Below are 20,369 nucleotides of genomic sequence, written 5' to 3' on the forward strand. Positions count from 1 at the left end.
GCCCACGCTGCCAAACACTGCTAATGAAATTCCTAACTGCTCATAGGGCTCATTATAAATTCATGCTATTTTGTCTTGAAATTTATTTGTTCCTTGGTAAATCCTAAAAAATCTCCTACCTTATCACTATTACGTTTTCCTCACTAGCTTCTCTTCCTCAACCTATTCACCATGTACAGATAGCTCCAATTTCTTCTCCTTTGGTTTCATTCTTTCCACATTCAATCTCTCAAGGCTACCCTTCCCTCAAGCTCTAGTTTCACATTTTCAAAATCCTAAGGGAAGAACTACCTAGCTTTTATACATGTTTAAAAGTAAGTTCATCCTCACCACCAAAATGATTCATTTATACTAGTCGTACCTCCATCTTCTCCATTTCAAATCCTTTGAGTCAAAAGTTCATTCATCAAATTCTTACTGGGTACCTTCCACACGAAGGACATTTTGAAGGGCACCCTCAAAATATTTATACTTTAATGAGGGTTGAGAAGACACAAGTACAAATCATAATGTAACTTAGAAAGTGCTACATACAATAAAAATACAGAAAAAAATTAAATACTTCCAGTTGGAAGGATTCCTCCAACTTTCCCTCCTTTAAGACCACAAATGAAAATTCAACTCTCTTTCCAAAGCTAAACTTCAGTGTCATCATCTCCTTCAGGAAATCATTGTCTTACCCCTCTCTTTTGACACTAAAATATCCCAACTGGTCTTTCAGTTATCCATGTACTTATCTTACACATTTTATCACATCACAACTGAAAACACATAGTTTTTCCCAAAAAGAGAATACACTAACTTAAATTTTTAAAGGAAAGAATAGGTATTATAAAACAATATGGGAACTACTAAAATAGCACATAATCATAAATACCTGGGCAATCACAGCTTCTCGTGTTCCGTAATATTTAAAGAACAAATGATCAGTCTGAATATAAAGCTGACAAGTATTTTTTTCAGCTGAAGTTGTACGTTTTTTCCTCAGGAGTTCTGGACCATTAGCAGCATGTTCTTCTTGAGGTATCTATACATCAAAAAGTCATTTCTGATAATTAGCATGCTTCAATACTACCATTTTATCTAACTAAGAATACATACTATAAACAATTTCATATTCTGCTTTATATAACACCATAGGTATTTCTGCTGCCATTAAAAGTTCATAAAATCACTTTGTCTCATAATCTTCTCCATATAGATTATTTACTATCTATTCAAGGAACTCCTTCACTTTTAAACATTTTCAAAACATGTATTTTAATATGTATTCATTTAAATCTAAAGCAAGTTGTATAACAGCTTATAATAATTTGATATCTTCTCTACCTCACATCTAATACCCATCTACCATCCAGTTCTGTCAAATTTATCTCCTAAATACCTAAGGTATCTACCCATTATCTCTGGCTCCACCACTCTAGCCCAAGCTACCATTACTTGTTACCTAGAGTACTGCAGTAAGATCAGTTTAATCAACCAATAGCCACTAATGGCCTTACATCTCTTCTCCATACTGCAATGTTTTCAAAACGCAAATTTGAATATGTCATCCACCTCAATAATGTATTTCAATGACTTCCTATTGCTCTAAAAGATTAAGCCCAATATTCTTTATATGCTCCCCTAAGTATCAACATTACACAGCCTCTACTTAACTATCCAGCTTTTCTCATTCCACATTACTTCACAAAGAGACCCTACATTAGCCAACTCTAGCTGTCTGTGGTACAGCTATATAAGCTTTCTTTCCAATCCTCCACACACAGTCTATCTCCTGCCAGTCTTTGCACATGCTGACACTACCTCTTCTGATCTTGTTAATGGCTTCCTTCTTTCCTTAGACTTCGAGAAGGTCAATTCATCCATTATACCACTCCATAGAATCATATACCAATGTCTCTTACATAGTGCAACCTTACATTTATTTGTGGGATTATTTAATTTCTGTCCACATCCCACTTCACCCACTAGAATGTAAGTTCTGGAAAGAAGAAATTATCTCTGTTTGATCCTCACTGTAATGCTATCACCTAACACAGGCTTGGCAGCAAAGAGTAGACACTAAGTATTTCTTTTTTTTTTTTTTTTTTTTTTTTTGAGACAGAGTCTCACTCTGTTGCCCAGGATGGAGTGCAGTGGCACGATCTTGGCTCCCAGCAAGCTCCGCCTCCCAGGTTCGCGCCATTCTCCTGCCTCAGTCTCCGGTGTAGCTGGGACTACCGGCGCCTGCCACCACACCTGGCTAATTTTGTTTCTGAATTTTTAGTAGAGACGGGTTTTCCCCATGTTAGCCAAGATGGTCTCGATCTCCTGACCTCGTGATCCGCCAGCCTCGGCCTCCCAAAGTGCTAGGATTACAGAGCCACCACACCCGCCAAGTATTTCTTTTGAGAGTCTCACTCTGTTACCCAGGCTGGAGTGCAGTGGCATGATCACAGCTCAATGCAGCCTTAAACTCCTGGGCTCAAACAATCCTCCCGCCTAAGCTTCCCAAGTAGCTGGGGGACTACAAGCATGTATCACCATGCTTGGCTAATTTTTTAATTTTTTTGTAGAGACGGAGGTCTTCCTATGTTGCCCAGGCTGGTCATGAGCTCCTGGTCTCAAGTAATCCTCCTGTCTCAGCTTCCCGAAGTACTGGGATTACAGGCAGGAGCCACTGTGCCTGGCCTCAATTAAGTATTTCTTCAAAGAATTACCACTGCTATTGAATCCAGTCAAACATTTGTAAACACCTAAAACGATCATCTTAAGTATTTTTGATGGCACAGTAATATAGAACCCAAATTGAATTTTAAGTCACAATTTCTTCTTCCTTGACATTTCCTTCTCCCTTAATAATTCCATGTGAACATACACAAAATGAAAAATTTGTATTATATGCCAAACACACAAAAAAGGGTAACTATGTGAAATGATGGAAATGTTTATTTGCTTCACTATAGTAACCATTTTGACTATCTATATGTGTCCCATAACATCATGTAATATACCTGATATATACACAATAAAACTTATTTTTAAAACAATTTGTATTATAGATGGGTACCAATACTACTGAAATAGTGTAACATTTGGGGGAACTGTCCCCAAAGCCTACCTTGAATACTGTTCCACTCAGGATTTTGATTTAGATGGTCTCCAGGTCTCAGTTTACACAGTTTGTAAATGACTCAAACATTGAGAAGTATTTCAAATCCACGTTATTTGTGAAATGCAGTTTATATTTACAATCATGTTATTCCACACAAAAAGGAATTTATCTTAGCTAATGGTGAAGTTTTATATGTGAAAGATTTTCTACTCCAGACCAAAGAAAAAAAAACTGGATGCTTTAATGTGAAAATTCTATTTAAAGAAAGGTTTTAAATAAGAAATCAGTCTGAAATATGAAAAAGAGTTCCAAGCAGAAAAAATAACATAAAGGTGTTCAAGTTTATTAATCAAGTAGTTCAGCTCTCCCATATCTTCACTGGGTTTTATTTTTTGTACAACTGTTCTCTTATTTATCATATGATTTTTCTATTATTCCTTCCGGTTTTGTCAACTTTTGCCTTACATACTCTGAAGTTATAATATTATGGACATACAAATTAAAGGCTGCTATAACATAATGGAGAACTAAACTTTTTATCATTATGACATATCTATTTTAGTAATGCTTTTTTTTGCCTTAAAATCTACTTTGGCTGATAATAGACATATTTTTGTTAGAGTCATCAAATTTTACATCTTGTGCTGTTTTACTTTCCATCTTTTCTGCATCCTTATATTTTAGGAGCATTTTTTGTAAAACAGTTTGTGGGGTTTTGTTGCTGTTAAATCCAATCTGATAATATTTATCTTTTAATCGGTGCATTTAATCCATTTACCTTTAATATAATTACAGATATTTTGGGGTTTAAATCTCCAATTTTATTATCTTCTATTTGTCCTGCCTGTTCAATATTCTTCTTTATCTTCTTTCTTGCCTTGTTTTGGATTTTGAATTTTTATTCTATCCATTCCCCCATTAGCTTGTTAGTTATATATTTTACTAATACTTGACTTACCAAAATCAAATATAAATTATAACATTTACTTGTTCCTAGAAAAGAACCTCAGAACACTTAAATTACATTTTTCTCACTCCAATTTTAACTCCCTCTATATCCACATACACAACATACAAATATATACCACCCTACAAGTCTTTACTATTAGTGCTTTGTAGTATACAGTCAATACTCACTTAAAATTATCTAATGTGTTCTTTATTCAATACTTCATCTACAAGTTAGCATTTGAGCCCGCAATCTTTTCACCAGGAAAAAAACTACTTTTAGCGTGTCAGATGGTTATATATTTCATTTGAAATGTGTTCATTTTACTTTGATCTATTTTTCTGAGTAGAGCATCCTAGAGGATGGCAGTTTCTCTGTTTCAGCATATCCTACTGTCTTCTGTCTTTTTAACTGCTTCCAATGAGAAATGAGCTGCCATGTTTACTGTTGCTTAAGAGTGATTAAACTTTTTCTCACCAGCTGCTTTTAAGATTATATCTTTGGCTTTCAGACTTCTCAAATAATGTGCTATGGTATTGTTTTCAGTGTAAAGCATTTATCCTGCCCTAATTACAGGGCTTAATGAATTTGTTGTTTGATATCTCTCTGTTACATTGGAAAAATTCTCAGCCATTACCTGTCCTTGACTCTCCATTTTCCTCCTTCTAGGACATCAATTACATAATACATATATCAGACCTTCTGAAGGTATCATCTATTTCTCTTATGCTCTTTTCTGTATTTTCCATCCTTTTCTTAGCAGTTTGCTCTGTTTTCTTATACTATCCAAATCTAAATCCATCAAATTCCTAATTTTTGTTGTTAACATTGGTCAATTCTAAATTTCCCATCAAGTTCTTTTGTTAATTTTCAATTTTCTGCTAAAATTTTAAATTTAGTCTTTATGACTTGAATATATTAAAGTCTGTGTCAGATAATTTTCTTATCCAGGTACCATTTCCTTTGTCAGTTGACTCTCTTGTTCTTCCATCATGTTGTTTTGTTTGTTCATATACTGGTTACATTGAACTGAGTGCCAGGCTATGTATATGGATAACCACAGATTTGATGTGAAGTTGTGATTGACACCTTTCTCAAAAGATTTACTTTCACTTCTGGTAAGCAGAGTTAGGCTTGGTGCACTAGTAATCCTGGATCACCTTAATCCAGTCAGGGACTGAGATGTGGTGTGAAACTTTAATCCCTGTGAAGAGAGACTGAACATTTTATAATTTATACCCTTATTCTTAGGGAGTAGTCCTTCAAGGTCCCAACCAAAAGCTCTTCTGGGCAGATCCTAAACAATATTTTCATCCTCAGCCTCATGTGTCTGCACAGTTCTACTCTCCCTCTCAGTCTCTCAGCCACCTCCTCAGAAACTCAAAGACACACCTGGAGAAAAGGTAGAACCAAATACCAGTATCACCATTCTAGCTGTATACTTTTTTCTGAAATCTTGGCCGCATACTACTTCACAGTCATGTTATCTTTCCAATGCCTTCAAACAAATACACACAAATATACAAAACATGTATATGGAAATATACATACACATATATTTTTAAAATATTTTTATTTTCAGGCCAGGTTGCTTTATATTAGTTGTACTAATCAGTTGTTCTCTACTTCTTAAAAATAATTCTTTATTAATTTTATACATTGTGAATGCATAAAATTTTATACAAAGTTTATAACTTGTCTTCACTTTAAGGTGTCTTTTATTTTTAATATTCATATAGTGAAATATATTCATCTTTTTTATACTGAAAAGTCTTACATATTCAAAACATTTCTCCAGATCAAAATCCAAAATATTTTATAATATCTTTTGTGAAGTGTCTTTTCAAATATTTTGCCCATTATCTATTAAATTTTTTTTATTTTTTGTTTTTAAATTTTGTGAGTACGTAGGTATATATATTTATGGGGTACATAAGATATATAACACTTTGATAGGAATGCAATGTGTAAATCACATCATGTTAAATGGGGCATCCATCCCCTCAAGCATTTATCCTTTTTGTTACAAAAAATACAATTACACTCTTTTAGTTATTTTAAAATGTACAATTTAATTACTATTGACTATAGTTGCCCTGCTGTGCTTTCAAATACTAGGTCTTATTCATCCTTTCTAACATGTTTTTGTGCCCATTAACCATCCCCACTTCCCCCACCACTGCTCTAATACTCATGGCACCCTCTGGTAACCATCCTTCTACTCTCTATCTCCATGAGTTAAATTGTTTTAATTTTTAGCTCCTACAAATAAGTGAGAATATATGAAGTTTGTCTTTCTGTGCCTAGCTTATTGCACTTAACATAATGACCTCCAGTTCCATCCATGTTGTCACAAATTACAGAATCTAATTCTGTTTTATGGCTAAATAGTATTCCATTGTGAATATGTACCACATTTTCTTTATCCATTCATCTATTAACAGACACTTAGGCTGCTTCCAAATCTTGGCTATTGTGAACAGTGCAGCAACAAACATGGGAGTGCAGCTATCTCTATGATGTATCTCTTCGGGTAGATGTGCAGCAGTGGGACTGCTGGATTATGGTAGTTCTATTTGTAGTTTTTTGAGGAACCTCCAAACTATTCTCCATAGTAATTGTACTAATTTGCATTCCCACCAACAGTGTGTGGCGGTTTCCTTTTCCCCACATCCTCACCAGCGTTTGTTATTGCCTGTCTTTTGGATAAAGGCCATTTTTACTGGGGTGAGATGGTATCTCACTGTAATTTTTATTTGCATTTCTCCGAAGATCAATGATGTTGAGCACCTTTTTATATGCCTGTTTGCCATTTGTATGTCTTCTTTTAGGAAATGTCTATTCAGATCTTTTGCCCATTTTTTAATCAGATTAGTTTTTTTCTATAGAGTTACTTCAGCTCCTTATATATTCTGGTTATTAATCCCTTGTCAGACAAGTAGTGTGCAAATATTTTCTCCCATTCTATGGGTTGTCTCTCCACTTTGTTAATTGTATCCTTTGCTGAGCCGCAGCTTTTAACTTGATGTGATCCCATTTGTCCATTTTTGCTTTGGTTGCCTGTGCTTATGGGGTTTTACTCAAGAAATTTTTGTCCACATGAAAGTGGGGAGTTTCTTCGACGTTTTCTTGCAGCAGTCTCACAGTGGAGCACTTAAATTTAAGTCTTAATTCATTTTGATTTGATTTTTGTATACGGTGAGAAATAGAGGTCTAGTTTCATTCCTCTGCATACGGATATCCAGTTTTCCCAGCACCATTTATTGAAGAGATTGTCTTTACCCCAATGTATGTTTTTGGCACCATTGTAAAAAATGCACTGTAGGTGTATCAATTTGTTTCTGAAGTCTCTATTCTGTTCCATGGGTCTACGTGTCTGTTTTCACGCCAGTATCATGTTGTTTGGTTACTATAGCGCTACAGTATAATCTGAAGTCAGGTAATATGATTCCTCCAATTTTGTTCTTTTTCCTCAGGATAGCATTGGTTATTCTGAGTTTCTTCTGGTTCCATAAAACATTTCAAATGGCTTTTTCTATTTCTGTGAAGAATGACAATGGCATTTTGGTAGCAATTGCATTGCCTTTTGTAATATGGACATTTTAACAACACTGATTCTTCCGATATACGAACATAGAATATCTTTCCATTTTTTTCTGTCTTCTTCGATTTCTTTCACAGTGTTTTATACTTTTCATTGTAGAGATCTTTTACTTCTTTGGTTAATTCCTAGTTATGTAATTTTATTTGTGGCTACTGCAAATGGGATTGCTTTTCTTTTTCAGACTGTTTGTTGCTGGAAACAACAGTAGAAATGCTACTGATTTTTGTATGTTGATTTTGTATCCTGCAACTTTACTGTATTTGTTTATCAGTTCTAATAGTTTTTTGGTGGAGTCTATGGGTTTTTCCAAATATAAGATTATATCATCTGCAAACAAGGATATTTTGACTTCTTTGTTTCCAATTTGGGTGCACTTTATTTCTCTCACTTCTCTGATTGCTCTAGCTAGGACCTCCAGTACTATGTTGAGTAACAGTGCTGAAAGAAGGCATCCTTCTTGTGTTCCCAATCTTAGAAAAAAGGCTTTCAGGTTTTGCCCATTCAGTATGATACTAGCTATGGATTCACTGTACATCACTTTTATTATGTTGAGATACGTACCTTCTATACGCAATTTTTTGAGCATTTTTATCAGGAAGGGATTTTGAATTTTATCAACTGCTTTTTCAGCATCAATTGAAATGATCGTATAACTTTTGTCCTTCATTCCATTATGATGTATCACACTGACTGATTTGCATAAGTTGAACCATTCTTGCATCCCTGGGATAAATACCACTTAGTCATGATGAATGATCTTTTTAATGAATTGCTAAATTCAGTTTGCTAGTATTTTGTTGATAATTTTTCTACCAATATTCATGAGACATAATGGCCTGTCATTTTCTTTTTTTGCTGCCTTTATCTGGTTTTGGTATCAGAGTAATACTGGCCTCCCAGAATGAGTTTGAAGTTTTCCCTCCTCCTCTATTTTTTGGAATAGTTTCAGTAGAATTGGTATTAGTTATATTTTAAATATTTGGTAGAATTCAACAGTGAAGCCACTGGGTCCCAGACTTTTCTTTACTGGAAGACTTTTTATTACAGCTTCAATTTCATTACTTGTTATTGGTCTGTTCAGGTTTTGAACATCATGGTTCAATCTTGGTAGGTTGTATGTGTCTAAGAATGTATCCATTTTCTCTACATTTTGCAATTTATTGGCATATAGTTGCTCAAAGTACCCACTAATGATCCTTTGAATTTCATCTATACCACTTGTGATGTCTCCTTTTTCATCTCTGATTTTATTTATTTAGGTCTTTCTTTTTTCTTAGTCTGGCTAAAGGTTTGTCAAGTTTGTTTACGATTTCAAAAAACAACTTTTTGTTTCTTTGATCTTTTATACTGTCTTCATTTCTATTTCATTTACTTCTGCTCTTATCTTTATTACTATTTCTTTTCTTCTACTAATTTCGGGTTTGGTTTGCTCTTGCAAAATGCATCGTTAGTGCATTTATTTGAAGTTTTCTTTCTGGATGCAGGCATTTATAGCTATATAAACTTTCCTCTTAGTACTGCTTTTACTGTATCCTACGCGTTTTGGTATGTTGTGTTTTCTTTGTTTTTGAGACAGCGTCTCCTTCTGTTGCCCAGGCTGCAGTAAAGTGGCACAATCTTTCTCACCACAACCTCCTCCTCCTGGGTTCAAGCAATCCTCCTGCCTCAGCTTCCCAAGGACCTGGGACTACAGGCATGCACCACCACACCTGGCTAATTTTTAAACTGTTTGTAAAGAAAAGGTCTTACTATAGACCCCAGGCTGGTCTCAAACTCCTGGGCTCAAATGATCATTCCACATCAGCTTCCTAAAGTGCTGGAATTACAGACATGAGCCACCACTCCTAGCCAGTAAGTTGTGTTTCCATTATCGTTTGTTTTAAGAAATTTTCCAATTTTCTTTTTAATTTTTTCACTCACCCATCGGTCATTCAGGAGCATATTGTTTACTTTCCATGTGACTGTATAGTTTCAAAGACTCCTTTTGTTATTGATTTCTAGTTTTATTCAAGTGTAGTCAGAGAAGATACCTGATATTATTTCAATTTTTTGAATGTTTGAAGACTTGTTTTATAACCAAACATATGGTCTATTCTTGAGAATGATCCAGGTGCTGAGGAGAAAAAAATGTGTATTCTGCAGCCATTGGAAGAAATGGTCTATAAATACCTGTTAGGTCCATTTGTTCTATACTGCAGATTAAGTCTGATGTTTCTTTGTTGATTTTCTGTCTGGAAGGTCTATCCATTGCTGAAAGTGGGGTATTGAAGTCTCCAGCTATTACTGTATTGAAGTCTATCTCTCTCTCTTTAGCTCTAATAATATTTGCTTTATATAACTGGGTGTTCCAGTGTTGGGTGCATATACGTATTAGGCCATTTTTGCGTTGTTACAAAGAAATAACTGAGACTGAGTAATTTATCAAGAAAAGAGTTTTAATTGGCTCATGGCTCTGCAGGCTTTACAGGAAGCATCGTGCTGGCATCCGCTTGGCTTCTAGAGAGGTCTCAGGAAGCTTATAAGCATGGGCAGAAGGTGAAGGGGGAGCAGGCACATGACATGCTGGAAGCAGGAGCAAGCAAGAGTGTCTGTGGGGGGAGATGCCACACACTTCTAAACCACCAAATCTCATGAGAACTCACGATCACAAAAACAGCACCAAGCCATGGGGGATCTGCCCCCATGATCCAAACAACTCCCACCAGGTCCCACCTCCTGCACTGAGGATTACAATTCAACAGAAGGTTTGGGCTGAGACAAATATCCAAACTATATTAATATATATTTACAGTTGTTAAATCCTCTTGCTGAACTGATCCCTTTGCATGCATACATACATATATATATTCTTTTTTTTTTTTTTTTTGAAACAGAGTCTTGCTCTGTCACCCAGACTGGAGTGCAGTGGCCCGATCTCAGCTCACTGCAACCTCCACCTCCTGGGTTCAAGTGATTCTCCTGCCTCAGCCTCCTGAGTAGCTGGGATTACAGATGCCCACCACCACACCCAGCTAATTTTTGTATTTTTAATAGAGACAGGATTTCGCCATGTTGGCCAGGCTGGTCTTAAACTCCTGGCCTCAGGTGATCCACCCACCTCAGCCTCCCAGACTGCTGAGATTACAGGCGTGAGCTGCCAGGCCCGGCCCCCTTTATAATTATATAGTGACTATCTTTGCCTCTTACAGTTTTTGTCCTGAAATCTATTTTGACTGATACAAGTATAGCTACTCCTGCTCTTCTGGTTTCCACTGGGATGGAATATCTTTTTCCACCATTTTATTTTCAGTCTATGTGTATCTTTACAGGTAAAATGTGTTTCTTGTATGCAATAGATCATTGGATCTTCGGGGTTTTTTAATCCATTTAGCTACTCTATGTCTTTTGATTAGAGACTTTGGTCCACTGACATTCAATGTTATTACTGATAAGTAAGGACTTACTCCTGCCACTTTGTTTTTTGTTTTCTGGTTGTTTTGCGGCCTTCTCTTCCTTCTTTCCTTCCTGACTTCCCTCTAGTGAAGCTGATTGTCTCCGGTGGTATGATTTAATTTCTTGCTTTTTATTTTTTGTGTATCTATCATATGTTTTTTGATTTGAAGTTACCATGAGGCTTGCAAATACTATCTTACAATCCTTATTTTAAACTGATGACAACAGTGATTGCATAAATAAGGAAGCAAAAAGAAGACTAATAAAAACTTTACACTTTAACTTTGTCCCCCTGCTTTTTAACTTTGTTTCTATTCATGCCTTATTGTAGTGTCTATATCCTGAAGAGTTATTTTTTATCAGTTCATCATTTAGTCTTTCTAATCAAGATATGAGTAATTTATATACCATAATCACAGATACACAATATTCTGTGTACTTATTATTACCAATGAGTTTTGTACCATCATATAATTTCTTATTGCTCATTCACATCCTTTTCTTTCTGACTGAAGAACTCTATTTAGCACTTCTTGTAGGACAAGTCTGGTGTTGATGAAATCCATCTGTTTTTGTTACTCTGGGAAAGTCTTTATTTCTCCTTCGTGTTTGAAGGCTATTTCCCTGAATATACTGCTATAGGATAAAAAATTTTTTCCTTCAGCACTTTAAACATGTCATGCCACTCTCTCCTGGCCTGTAAAATTTCTATTGAAAAGTCTTCTGCCAAATTTATCAGAGCTCCATTGTAGGTTATTTGTTTCTTTTTTCTTGCTGCTTTTAGGATCTTTTCTTTATGGCCTTTGCTGGTTTGATTATTAAATGCCTTGAGTTAGTCTTCATTGGGTTAAATATGCTTGGTGCTTCATAACCTTCTTACACTTGAATGTTGACATCTTTTTCTAGGTTTGAGAAGTTCTCTGGTATTATCCCTTTGAATAAACTTTTTACCCCTATCTCTTTCTCTACCTCCTCTTTAAGGACCTAATTCTTATGTTTGCCCTTTTGAGGCTATTTCCTAGATATTATAGGTGTTCTTCATTATTTTAGAGTATTCTTTTTCTTTTTTGTCTCCTCTGACTTTACATTTTCAAATAGCCTGTCTTCAAGCTCACTAATTCTTCTGTTTTATCAATTCTGTTACTAAGAGACTCTGATGCACTCTTCAGTATGTCAAGTGCATTTTTCAACTCTAGAATTTCTGCTTGATTTTTTTTAATTATTTCAATTTGTTTTTTAAATTTATCTCATGGTATTCTGAATTCCTTCTCTGTGTTATCATGAATTTCTTTGAGTTTCCTCAAAACAGCTATTTTTAATTCTCTGTCTGAAAGGTCACCTATCTCTGGATCCATTCTCCAGGATTTGTCCCCAGTGCCTTATTTAGTTTCTTTGGTGAAGTCATGTTTTCCTGGATGGTCTGGACGCTTGTGGATGTTGGTTCATGTCTGGGCATTGAAGAGTTACATATTCACTGTAGTCCTCACAGTCTGGGCTTATTTGTGCCTGTCCTTCTTGGAAAGGCTTTCCAGGTGCACTGTCCATTTTTTAATTGGGGTTTGTGCTTTTTTTTTTTTCTTAAATGAGTTATAACAGTTCTTTAATATTCTGGAAAAAAGCCTTTTATCAGAGATATTGTGGACATTTTCTCAGTCTGTGGCTTGTTTTCCTATTTTTCTTAACTATGTTTTTTGAGGCAAGGTTTTTCAATTTGATGAAGTCAGTTTATACATGTTTTTCATAGGGAATTTTTGTGCCCTGAGAAATTGTTATCACAAGTCACAAAAATTTCTCCTATGTTTTTTCCTAGTTTTAGTTTTAGCTTTGGCATATAGGTCCATTTTCCATTTTGAGTTAATTTTTGTATAAGGTGTGAAGTATAGGTGAATCTCAATTTTTTTTTCATATGGATATCCAATTGTTCCAGTATCATTTGTTGAAAAGACTGTTCTTTCCTCTTTTAAATTACCTTGGGACTTTTGCCAAAAATCAACTGACCATGTGGACTCTCTATGTTGCTACATTTACCTACATGTTTACCCTTAGGTCAAGATGATACTATCTTGATTACTGTAACTTTATACTAAGTCTTAAAAACCAAATACTATTAAATCTTCCATCCTTGTTCTTTTTTGAAAATTGTTTTGTCTATTCTAGATCTTTTACACCTTTCAGTATAACTTTTAGAATCAGTTTGTCAATTACTAGATAAATGTCCACTGGAAGTCTTGATACTGACTGCACTGAATCTGCAGAACAATTTGGGGAGAACTGACATATTAACATTGAGGATTCCAACCACAAACAAAGTTTATTTCTCAATTTATTTAATCTTTAATTTTTCTTGGCAATGTTTTCTAGTTCTTCATGTACACATCTTGCACATATTTTGTTAAATTTATTCTACATATTTTATATTTTGATGCTATTTTAATTTTTTTCATTTTCTAAATATTCATTGCCAGTATATAGAATATGACTGATTATACCAACTTTTAGCCTATGTCCTTGATAAGTCTGCTTATTGATTCTAGTAACTTTTTCTAGGTATACTCTTGTATTACCTTTAACTACTTCCTTTATAATCTGTATGCCTTTCATTTATTTTTCTTGCCTTATTATGGTGGCTAGGACTTTGTGTATAATGCTGAGTAGAAGTTTTTACTCCTTGGCTGGGCGCAGTGGGCTCACACCTGTAATCTCGGCACTTTGGGAAGCCGAAGCAGGCAGATCATGAGTTCAAAAGTTCAAGACCAGCCTGACCAACATGGTGAAACCCCATCTTTACTAAAAATACAAAAATTAGGTGGGCGTGGTGGTGCGCACCTGTAATCCCAGCTACTCAGGAAGCTGAGGCAGGAGAATCACTTGAACCCGGGAGGTGGAGGTTGCAGTGGGCCGAGATCACACCACTGCACTCCAGCCTGGGAGACAGAGCGAGAATCCGTCTCAAAAAAGAAAAAAAAAAAAGCTTTTATTCCTGGTCTCAAAGGAAAAGGACTTAGTCTCTCACTTTTAAGCATGGTATCAGCTGTAGGTTTTTTATAAAAAGCTCTTACTAGCCTAAGAAAGCTTCCTTCTATTTTTAGTTTGCCATGTGTTGAGTGCTGAAATTTGGCAATGCTTTTTTACTAGTCTACTGAGATAATCAGAGGGGTTTCATCCTTTATTATGTTTATGTGGTGGATTACACAAATTTTCTAATGTTAATCAATTTTGCATTTCTGGTATAAACTTCATTTGAGCATAATGTGTTTTTTTATATATATTGCTGGATTTCACTTGCTAATATTTTAAGAAATTTTACTTTTACATTTCTGAGGAATATTGGCCTGTAGCTTAGTTTTCTTGTAATGTCTCTGGTATGACTATCAAAGTAACACTGCCCTCATAAAATGTGTTATGAAGTTTTCTCTTTCTTTTTTTGAGACAGAGTCTCGCTCTGTCGCCCAGGCTGGAGTGCAGTGGTGCAATCTCGGCTCACTGCAAGCTCCGCCTCCTGGATTCATGCCATTCTCCCGCCTCAGCCTCCCCAGTAGCTGGGACTACAGGCGTCCGCCACCACACCCAGCTAACTTTGGTTTTGGATTTTTAGTAGAGACAGGGTTTCACTGTGTTAGGAAGGTCTCGATCTCCTGATCTCGTGATCCACCTGCCTCGGCCTCCCAAAGTGCTGGGATTACAGGTGTGAGCCAACACGCCTGGCTGTTTTCTCTTTATTTTCTTAAGGACTTTAAGACTGTCTTTAAGGATAAACTCTGAGAATATGGATCCATAAATTAATTCATAGCATAATTAACTAAACCCAATTTCTGTTCCATCATTTTATGACCCAAATCCAAAACAATTAGCTATTTTCTTTTCTTTTTTTTCTTTTTCTTTTTTTTTAAATAGGGTCTCACTCTGCAGCCTGGGCTGGAGTACACTGGTGCAATCAATCATGGCTCACTGCAGTCTCAACCTTCTACATTCAAGTAATCCTCCCACTTCAGCATCCTGACAAGCTGGGCCTACAAGAGTGAACCATCTCACCTAGCTCTTTAAATGTTAAAACTGTGTCTTTTCGTTTAAATTGCATTTCTTTTACACTCATTTGGTCTTTTTTTTTTTTTAATCACTCTAACCATCTCAGTTTCTTAATTAACGTGCTTAGTCCATTTATATTTTTTTAATTAAAAAAAATTGAGACAGGGTCTCGCTGTGTTGGCCAGGTTGGTCTTGAACTCTTGGCCTCAAGCAATCTTCACACCTCAGCAGTCCATTTATATTTAATGCAGTCATCAATATGGTTAGATTTAAACTTACCACCTTGCTATTTATTTTCTATTTGTCCCATCGGTTTTTTGTTCCTTTTTCTCTTCTTCCTAACTTCTCTTAACTGTTTTTAAATACATTTGATTTATTTTATTAACCTGCTAAATTATTTCCTCTTCTTTTTTCAATGGTTGCTCCAAGGGCAGAGGAAATTCCTGCAAACTTTTTCTGAAAAGGCCTAATAGTAAACATTTAGACTTTTGAACAACATGTAGTTGTTCTCTATCACAACTCTTCAATTCTGCCACTGTAATATAAAAGCAGCCATAGACAACCTATCAATGAATAGTTGTGGCTGTGTTCTCATAAAACTTTACTTACAAAAGCAAACATCTGGCCCACAGGCCGTAGTTTGCTGACCCCGGCTCTACGGTTTACAATATCCATCTTTATCACGGCACAGTTTACCTGTCAAAATTACATCACTTCACAAATTGTTTAAGAAACATACTTCTATTCTTCTTTCTCTTGTCCTTTGCACTACTGTCATAAATTTTGATTCTCTGTATATTACAAAATCCATTATACCTTATTATTTTGACTTAGGTAATAATCTCTTGAAGATTTTTTTAAATGAGAAAAAAACTGCTTAATATTTATCTATATAGTTACTATTTTATGTTCTTCACTCTTCTGTGTGTATCTGAGTTTCCATCTGGTATCTTTTTCTGCCTGAAGAACTTCCTTTAATGTTTCTTACAGTGTAGGTCACCTAGACACAAATTCTCTCAATTTTTATTTAAGAAGATCTTTAATTTGCCTTGTTTTTGAAAATTATTTTCACTGAATATAGAATCCTAGTTTGGCAGGTTTTCTGTCAACACTTTGAAGATGTTATTCTATGTCTTCCAGTTTGTACTGTGTAATGAGAAGTCACCAGTTATACTTATCTTTGTTCCCCTGTATGTAAATGTATCTCCTTTTCTCTGCCTGCTTTTATGGTTTTTTATGATTTTCAGGTGTTTCCAATAATTTAATTGTAATATACCCTGGTATGGTTTTCTTTGTGTTTATCCTGCACGTGTTTCATTGAGTTTCTTGGACCATGAATTGAAATTTTTCCTAGTATCTGAAAAATTCGGAGGCATTAATTTTTAAATATTTTTTTCTGCATCTCTTCCCGCTGGATGTCAATTATTTTCCCTCTGTGCTTAGATATGGATACTGTCTATTTTATTTTCCTTTACTCAAGTATATTCATATTGAGTTCTGCAGTAATTTTCTTTTAAGCCTATCCACTAAATTTTTTACCTCAGATAATATATTTTTCACCCTAGAAAAATATATTTCCATTTGGTTCTTTATTAGAATTTCCATTCTCTCCTTTTTGTGTTCATGTCTTTAATTCTTTGAACATACTAATAATAGTTGTTTTAAAGTCCTTGCGTGTTAACATCTGTAATTAACAGACGTTATGTTTCTATTTAGGTGGCTTTTCTCCTTATTATGAATCACATTTTTCAGTTTCTTGTCATCTAGTAATGTTCTTTGAATGTTGAACACTGAATGTTATACTGTTGAGTATCTGGACTTAGTGTCCTCCTTTAACAAATATTATTGAGCTTTTCTCTGACAGACAGCTAATTTATTTGAAAAGCAGTTTGACATTTTTGAGGTTTGTTTTTCTGCTTAGGAAGGGCAGGTCTGAAGTAGCTTCTACTCTAGGGCTAGGTTAGCCCTGCTACTACCACGGCTTGGGATATCTAATAAGTGTAATTTTTTTAGAGACAGGGTCTCGCGCTGCTGCCCGGGCTGGGGTGCCATGGCACAATCATGGATCACAGCAGCCTCAACCACCTGGGCTCAAGAAATCCTCTCGTCTCAGCCTCCAGAGTAGCTGAGACTACAGGTGCTCATCACCACACCCAGCTAATTAAAAATAATAATAATTATTATTATTATGGAGATGAGATCTGGCTAGTTTGCCCAGGCTGGTCTCGCACTCCTGGCCTCAAGTGGTCCTACTGCCTCAGCCTTCTAAAGTGCTGGGATTCACAGGCATGAACCACCACACCTGGCCCAAGTATTGTTTTTGACAGTTGTTCATTTCACAGAGTCCAGGTAGTTTTTCTTTGTCTCATGGTTTTCTCAAAGAATTTCATCCCGTGCAGGCAGGCACAGCTTAGTATTCAGCTAAGACTCAAGGAAAGCAACACCTGTGCAGATATCTGGAGGTTTTCTCAACACAGCTCTCTCCTCTCAGGTATTGTGCTCGTAAGTCCAGACACCTCAGTCTTCCTGAACTCTTACTTCTAACTCTTCAACTCAGCAACACTGCTGTGTTTTTATCCTTCTTGAGATCTCCTTCTGTGTGTCATATCTGAAATTTCGACTCCAGCCAAGAAGTCAGGGAAATCACAGAGATATTTATTTCCTCACTCAGATCTCAATCCTGCAATGCTTGTTTTCTAATGTTTGAAAATAATTGTTTGAAATATTTTGTTTGGTTTTCTAGTTGTTTATTGTAGAAAGCCTAGTTAGATATCAGTTACTCTATCACAGCTTGAAAGGGAAATCTGCAAGTTTCAAAGTTTTCATTTTAGACATTTAAAACTTCAATCCATCTAGACTTTTCTGTTGTAAATATGGACTTCATTTACAGCCTGGACTTTACTGTTGTAGGATGGTGATCCAACTTCATCTTTTTTCAAATAGATAAACATTTTTTTCTGGATCCATTTATTCAATGGTCCTCACTTTTCCTTACTAATTTGAGATTGCATCTCTACCACATAACAAAGTTTCATATATGCATGGGTCTTTTTCTAAGCACTCATTTTTATTCCGCTAGTTAATTTGTCCATCCTTGTGCTATCACACTCTCAATTATTATAGCAAGTCTTAATACCTCCTAGGGTAAATCCCTCTTTCCCTCTTTCCTGTTCATCATCTTTAAATGGGCCCTACTTCTTCTTAGTCCTTACTTTTCCATATAACATTTTTGACCCATTGAGTGTTGTGAATAAGCCTGTTGTAATGTGTATTGGACTACCATTGAATCTACAAATCAATACAGGGAGAACTGATAATTTTATAATATTATTATTTCCCATTAATATGGTATATCTCTCCATTCATTTAAAATCAATCTTCCTTAATATTTTTATAAAGGTTTGATTTTCCTTATATAGGTCTTATAATTCTTTGTTACATTTATTCTATAATATATAATACTCTCTGACATTATTAACAATTGTCCACCCTTTCATTATATTTCTGGTAGTCTACTCGTGGTATAAATAAATGCAACCTACTTTTGTATATTAATATTTTATCAAGCACCATGCTAAATTCTATCATATCTAACAGTCTATAATCTCAACCCCTCTATCCAAATTGCCAATACATTAGTACAGGCCACTATCACTTCTCAACTGAATAACTACAACAACTTCTCATTAGTCTCCTAAACTCTAGTCTTAAACTCTACCCTCATGTTAAAAATTCTTTACTGATCTTTCTGTCTCCTTGGCCTTTGTATGTACTGTTCCTCCTGCTTGGAATAGTCTTTCCATATCCTCATGGCTAACCTAACTCCTACTTATTCTTAAGGTCTGATTATTGCCTTCAAATACTTATAAGGCTAGATTAGCTATTCCTCTTGTGTGTAGAGTACCATCCTATACTTAACCCTCTCCTACTACTCTAAATTGTTTCTCTGTGTCTCCAATTAAACGATAACCTTTTGAGAATAGCCTTCATCTTAATCTCCACATATTCCCAGAACTTTCCACGGTCTCTGACATATGGCAGAAGATCAATATGTACTTCTTCAATACATATAAGAATAAAATCTCACTTAACACTAGAAAGACCCACCTGAAACAGAATTGTTTATGCCATTTTACAGATCAAAGAATAGATCTGAATACAAATATTCATGGCTCAAGAAACATAACTCTACCATACTACTTTTAGAAAGGATGTCCAAAATATATGATAAATGTTTTATCATAAAAGAAAAAATGTTTTCTCATTTTGAACTTATGTTTTGAATAACTATAACCTGTCACCTATGACTAAAGAAAAAGGAGGGGAAAAAATAATCAAAATACGAAAAGTCCTGAGATTTTTATTAACATGACCAACCAGATTGTCTGCCGACACACAACATTCAGTGTTAAAAATGAGGAATACCTTGGCAAACCAAGGCAAGTGGTCACTCTAATTTTAATACTAATAAAAATATTTACATTTCTATAAAACATTTGTTTTCTTTTATAACAAAACATGTAAAGGATAGTATATTTTAGACTTGTAATGTCTTTTGGGTCACATATATTTGTATTCAAACCTCAGTCCTATCTCTTTATTATTGGCACGTTACCTGGCCTCTTTGAGCATTAAAAAACATTCCCCATAGTGGTGTTAAGTCTTTCAGAAATCCTAGAACATATATTTTAAATGTAGATATACATCCTCAAGTTCATTTCCATTTCCTAAATGCAAGCTAGTGTTAAAATCCTTACCTGTGTTACTTCCTCTACACCAGTCATCTGGTATTTCCTCATTCTTTCAAATACTGAATGATCTGCACAGCCCCCCTGAGGACCGTATTTATGGGGATAGTCTAAAATACAAAGAAGAAACGTCATTAACACATTTAGGTATAACGAATTATAAATGAGAATTATAAGTAAAAATTTAACTGTCTTAACTAATGAAAACCATAAATGCTTATTAAGCACCTATGGAAAAGACATTATGCTAGGCATTTTAATGCAAAACCTAGCAGGTTCCTAAGTTCTCCCTCAATAAAAACCACTGGTCTTTAGCTTTTTGTCATATAGATGATTTGTGAATTCTAAAAAAGGGCAATAACCACTCATTATTCTGACCCTATCACCAATATACTGCATTCGGCTGTCACCAAGAAAGTATCTATGTTTCTGGTCCATCATCTGGCAGGGGTCAAGAGAATCCTTCTGCAGTATTCCTGAGCTCCATCAGGAGGACTCTAGCAAATATAAAAG

The 20,369-nt window shown here is 35.3% G+C and overlaps 1 protein-coding gene across 5 annotated transcripts in view; it reads right to left on the reverse strand.

The window, feature by feature from the left end:
• The window catches only part of ADAM10 (ADAM metallopeptidase domain 10), a 150,980-nt gene that overhangs the window by 46,344 nt on the left and 84,267 nt on the right, over positions 1-20,369 (reverse strand). For all 5 annotated transcript variants that reach the window (XM_001172405.6, XM_016928286.4, XM_063795055.1 and 2 more), the window contains 2 exons: positions 19,866-19,966; positions 878-1,027 (listed from right to left, as the gene is read on the reverse strand). In XM_001172405.6, coding sequence (XP_001172405.1) covers positions 878-1,027; positions 19,866-19,966 — 251 coding nt within the window. The remainder of the gene's footprint in view (positions 1-877; positions 1,028-19,865; positions 19,967-20,369) is intronic.

Source organism: Pan troglodytes, chromosome 16 (genome assembly GCF_028858775.2).
Source record: "Pan troglodytes isolate AG18354 chromosome 16, NHGRI_mPanTro3-v2.0_pri, whole genome shotgun sequence".
NCBI lineage: Eukaryota > Metazoa > Chordata > Mammalia > Primates > Hominidae > Pan > Pan troglodytes.